General features: G+C 40.1%; 1 protein-coding gene across 1 annotated transcript in view; it reads right to left on the bottom strand.

Annotated features, from left to right (window-relative positions):
• INTU (inturned planar cell polarity protein) overlaps positions 1–1,185 on the bottom strand; it is a 128,922-nt gene extending 127,737 nt beyond the window's left edge. The window contains exon 1 of the mRNA XM_068270205.1: positions 965–1,185. Within this exon, the coding sequence (XP_068126306.1) occupies positions 965–1,053 (89 nt within the window). The 5' untranslated portion in view covers positions 1,054–1,185. The remainder of the gene's footprint in view (positions 1–964) is intronic.
• Positions 1,186–6,000: the final 4,815 nt, after the last annotated feature.

The following is a 6,000-nucleotide window of genomic DNA, read 5'->3' on the forward strand; positions in this document are numbered from 1 at the left end:
TATATATGCAATGGGAGTGGCAATAATAACTAGTGCATTAGAACAAAATGAGTAACAGTGACCAGGCCCGGATTTACCTCATAGGAGCCTATAGGCTTAGATTTCCTGGCACCTTTGACTTTGCTCTTCATGAACCTACAAACCCCCACTGAACTGCACCGCAAGTGTACTGGCTGGCCCAGCTGTCACTTCTTCCTTACTTCCCCTGTCCATCATAGGTAGCTAGAGGTGCCCCCAAGTATTAGGTAGCTAGAGGAACCTCAGTATTAAGTAGCTAGATGTGTCCCAAACTGAAGGGAGATCTCGTCAGTAGAATTCCCGAGAGCCAGGTAAGTAACCTCTAATTTACGCTCATCAGAATTCTGCATAGGGAAGGAGGCGCTTTGGGAGGGAAGTGAGCCGCCTTTCCATCATCAGGCACCTGTGCAGTTTATTACTTTCATGACAAGGCACAGTTAATGGCCAACCTGTTGTCTGAACAGAGTACCGTTGCTATGGTTACAAAGCAGCTCGATTTGAACTTACCATTTTGGACATTCTTAGCTGGGTTTACATTGAAATGGGGGAATATTTCATAACGTTAAATTACAGAAAGACGGATGCATTAGAACAACAACAATTTTATAGCAAAAATTGAATTTCCCTAATTCTTCACTGGTTGTTGCTAGCAGCAGCTTAGTTAGCTATACAGTAAGCATTGGTGTGCTCCAGAATGTTACCACCTCTGAGCCTCACTTAGTGCATGCTGATACTAACATATCCATTCACAACAAACAGCATAAACAACGAATGAATTCATAGTTTGTGGAATGTCGGATAAGGCATGGAAAGATGGTATTACAGAGAGTTAGTGTATTTATGTACTGCAATGTAATACAACAGTATAGTAAAACAGCATATCCATTACAGAAATACATTGGTACAACATGATCTAAATAAAGGAAATGTGACTTCTGTGACCTACCTGTGCAATAAGATGCTTTGCACAGAGTCCAGGTCTTCCAGATTCTTGCTGACAGTCCTAGGGATGATGCGACTGCCCACATTAAACATGGTCCCCAGGAGAGTGGCACAGCTGCAGAGGTGATTATTAATGAATGCTCATCTTGGGTGGATGTCCTCCTGATGGATACTGTGATTGCTATCACATCATGAAGCAAATGCCTGACACATAACAATCCTTTAGCTGGATTTCCTTTATCTTTTTATAATACAGCCTCCTCTGTGCTCCATTCTTTATTGCAGCTACAGCAAAGTTTGAGTGGTGTCTGTGAAGTGGAGGTCCCTTGTCCCCTCCTCCTTTAGGGACCCTACTTGCTGTGCTAGCAGCTACAAGCAGTGCGGTAAACTCTGCCATCCTCTCTCCTGTCTCCCAGCAGCTCATACTTGTGATCTTACTAAAGCCTTAGCCCTCCCACCATCCATTCATCCCACAGACGTCAGACACATGAAAAAAGACTGTAGAGGACTGGAGACAAATCAGTGCTGCTTTGAAAAGTCAGGTATAATAAACTAAGATCTCAGTCGCCATACATAAAAAGATAGATTCATTCAGAAAGTTATAATCCAACCTTGTACTTTTATTTAATACACTTTATTTTTCATTGCCTGTAAAGGAGTGTGTCATCCTAGAAATAAAAAGCATTGTTTGCAACAATCAGGGCATGTAAGAGTTAACATCAGAGTGATTATGAGAGCTTTCTATAATGCAAAATGTGGGTGAGATTTATAGGTTGGGGACTTGGTGGCTGCCGAGAGTTTAGGGAAAATTTGGCTGTTTGGACATTTCTGTATTTACAAAAGCTTTTTGATCAATCAGAATTGGAGTCGTTACCTTTTTGTTTTTAATGTTGATGGTTTTCCCAGTATTTCTGTAAATTTAAATGTGATTTTTACAGTTTTACATTATTTCTGAAGGTGTCAGTTTTTGTTGCTTTTTACATACATTAACAATGATACTCGCTTTAAAGGGAGCTACAGGTTGTTGTGTTTTTAATTAGGAAAATATGAAATATAACACTTAAATCATTCTTTGAAAGCTCCTCAATCTTTAGTAGTACTAAAGAAGCCTCTTATATTCGAAGGACCTTATTCCTTAAAGAGAATCTGTATTGTTAAAATCGCACAAAAGTAAACATACCAGTGTGTTAGGGGACATCTCCTATTACCCTCTGTCACAATTTCGCCGCTCCTCGCCGCATTAAAAGTGGTTAAAAACAGTTTTTAAAAGTTTGTTTATAAACAAACAAAATGGCCACCAAAACAGGAAGTAGGTTGATGTACAGTATGTCCACACATAGAAAATACATCCATACACAAGCAGGCTGTATACACCCTTCCTTTTGAATCTCAAGAGATCATTTGTGTGTTTCTTTCCCCCTGCAGCTATCTTCCACTGAAGTGTCAGGCTGTTTCTTCCTGCAGAGTGCAGACAGCTCTGCTTGTATGTAATTCCTCAGTATGTGAAAGCCCAGCCAGCTCAGAGGAGGATTTATCCAGCTTGTAAAAGATAAGAGAGAAGCTGCCCTAATCTAAATAATACACAGGCAGTGTGCAGAGAGGGGCCTGGAGGGGGGAGATGCATCACAGAACCACAACACTGAAGAACTTGGCAGCCTTCCAGACACAGGCTGACAAGTCTGACAAGAGAGAGATACGTTGATTTATTACAGAGATGGTGATAGTAGAACGTGCTGCAGCTTTTGGAACTTGTAGGATGAAAAAAACAGGATGCAATTTTTGTTACGGAGTCTCTTTAACGTTGAACTAGGCTGTGCATTAATTAGTGCTAAGTACCTCACCATAATGACAGCTTAATTGACTAAATTAATGTGAGAATTATATCAATCGTGTGTGTGAGAGAGAGAGGGGTGCTGTAAGCCACCTGAACCACCGTTATCTGATTCCAGGCACCATCTGAGCACATAGACTCAGTTACTGCTGAGCAGGCACTTTCCAAGGTACTGAACATGCGGTGAGGCTGCCATTACATGTTCAGCTCTGAGGAATGCTTCATTATTGTTATTTATTTATTCTAAATATAATTAAAGAGTAAATGTCCTTTTATTGTCACTGATGTCAGAGAGGAAATCTTTGGATTCCCACCACATTGGAAAGGTATTTTAAGGGAAAAAACAAGAGGCACCTGTAGTTCCTCAAATAAGATTTTAATTAACATCAGAACATACTTCAAGCTGTTCACTTAAAATGAGAAACCTCTACAAGCAAGAGGAGGACTAGGATGAGGAAAAGGACATTCTGGGATCCTGAACTGACCACCTACTAAAGTAAAAGGGTGAAGAGAACGGTTAAGGTTTGAATATGGTTTACTAAAGATGGTGTCAGAGTTTTATTCAGGTAAATATGTAAAACGTTTATTAGGTAATGGATCTGGAAATAATCATGTTACTGTTCTGGCAATGATGGGGCTACATAGGTCCTGCATGCCGTTGAATATCTTCCTATTCGCCATCGCCACTAGCTCTTTTGAAGCTGGTATCTGTATGCCAACAGACTGCCACACTGTACATTTTATCATTTACAATAGAAAAACGCATCCTGTCTGAGTGGTGCTTTTGTTATATGTCAAAAGCACAGGCTGGCTGTATGATAACAGTTAAGACCTTCCTGCATACCTAATTTAGTCATACATTAACACATGAGCAACACTCTGACAGAAGCTATCTTACATCATTTGGTAACACCAAATTAGATCATATTTGTGCCATTTTGCATGTATGCATTAACTCATGCGCAAAATGAATGCACTGCTTGCTATTATCTTTAAAGAGAACCCGAGGTGGGTTTTTTAAATCTTAAGAGGACACAGGGGCATGTTCTGTGCACAATCACATGCCTATGTGTCTATCTATTGCCACCGCTAGTCCCCCCGGGGTCTGCTGTGCCCCCCTGAAAATATTGCCAGGCTAGCGACAATCTGCTTGTTGCTAGCCTTCTGTATACCTCAAGCTTGTCAATCATCATCGGCTTCCCCTGCCTCTGTCCCCTTCCCTCCCTGCCTCTGTAAGCTTCCTCCAATCGGAAGCTAAGGAAGTACTAGGGGGCCACATCCTCAAGGTAAGTGCCTTGACCAGAGTCTACAATATGGTAACAATCTGCCTTGATAGTATAATGGCTCTGAAGTCTGAGTTTCTGTGGCCATAAAGCCTATTTCACTTATAACCTTGATCTTTATTTCTCTTGTGATTCTGAATGAAATCCAAAGTATTTGCAGTGGAATGTAACAAATATACATAATCAGGCAAGACGTTAGTGCCCATCTGGCAATCTTTAGATGCATGCTGCTATCTCCAGATTACTAATGCGCCATTTGTGTGTGTGTAATTTTGGTGCAAGCTCCAAGTACACACTCTTCAATGACAGATTCAATGTGGCACACTCTTCAATGACAGGTTCATTATTGCTCCCTTGTCATTTAACTTACCTAACCCTAGCCACTCTACTGGAAATGAACCATTTCCTGATGCCTAACACCAGCCTACCCTCTTAACTCCTTCCTGATCCTGACACATAAAATCTTCTTTGCTTAACATTAACCCTTTCCTAATGTATATCCCCTTCCTTAACATTAACCCCTCCTGTCACTCAAATCTCTATCATTTAGATTTAATCACTTCCTCGCACCCAACCCATATAACCCAATGAAAGTAACCTTCTCCTAAACTATGCCCTAACACTAACCTAAATGAAGCCAATAACCTAAACAAATATTCATCTTCCATCACCTTCATCCCCTGCGCCACATTTAATCACTGAGCCAATATCTTAACACTTGGAGCTTCTGCTATATAGTAGCGGAATACCAGTGCCAAAAAGAATCCCCTCCCAAAGATAAAAACAGTATTCCTGAGGTTTCAGCTATGTAATAGCCAAATGCCTGGCACCAGATTCACCCTAGTTGCTGAGGGCGGTATTGGGCTGGCTGGAGTCCTTTTTCCATAGGAAAGTATATTATTTAGTTTTGAGAAGGCCGCTTATCACACAGAAGTCTGAAAATTAAAATAAAATGTTTAAATTCAACTGTGAAATGTAACGATTTTCTTAAAATTGTGATTATTTAATTTCAACTACTGCAATTTTTGTTGACATGTCTGTGTCAGAACAGACATATGTATAAAATGACTCAAAATTATTCTCAGGATACTTTAGAACTTGTTCCCACTGGTGATCGCAGAGCACACAGATGAACACTAATGACTTTCCTGTGCCCTTGCCATGCAATATTTGGTAAAACTCACAGTACTGAATAGTACACAAAAAAGCATTCACTCCAAAACTACAGCATGCAATGTGCTTGCAATTCATCAAGCATTGCACCAGTGGGAACAGCAACATGTTTCCCATGAAAAAGTGCTTCCCATACCAATCCCCAATTATGGGCTATCAGAAAAGCAGTTGAGATTGTGTGCACTGGAATAGGCCTTATGGTGCCCATACATGGTACCATTTTTTCTTTTTTTTTTGAGATTAGATACATTTCTTCGATCATCCCGTTAGATGAAAAAAATCGCATAGTTGTTTTCGAGGTACCATATACGAACGTTCAATTAGGCTGAAAATCCAGGAAAAATGATCGAATATGCCGAAAATTCAAGTTGAGAAAAAAAGATTGAGAGAAAAAATAAACTTTTCAATCTAATGGTTTATTCAATCGGACGTGACCTTTTTTTCCACCGGAACCTCTTTTTTTCAGCTCGAGCTGTATTTTATCTCATGTTGTTACCTTATGTTGTGACATCCAACATTAACAGTAATGAAAAATATGTTTTCTTTCAGTACAAACATGCCTATACTCTAGCCATGTTCTACATCTTCTTCATGACATACAACATGGCACCTGTATAAACAGATAATATATCGTACATTGCAACATGCAGCAGACAAACTTAACAGGAATTGTTACAATCATTCACAAAAATATGTACGCCACTGGCAGAAGGGTGCCATAGAGGCCACATAGAAAGACACTGAACAGGCACA

The sequence above is a fragment of the Hyperolius riggenbachi genome, chromosome 1 (assembly GCF_040937935.1).
Source record: "Hyperolius riggenbachi isolate aHypRig1 chromosome 1, aHypRig1.pri, whole genome shotgun sequence".
NCBI classification, from domain to species: domain Eukaryota; kingdom Metazoa; phylum Chordata; class Amphibia; order Anura; family Hyperoliidae; genus Hyperolius; species Hyperolius riggenbachi.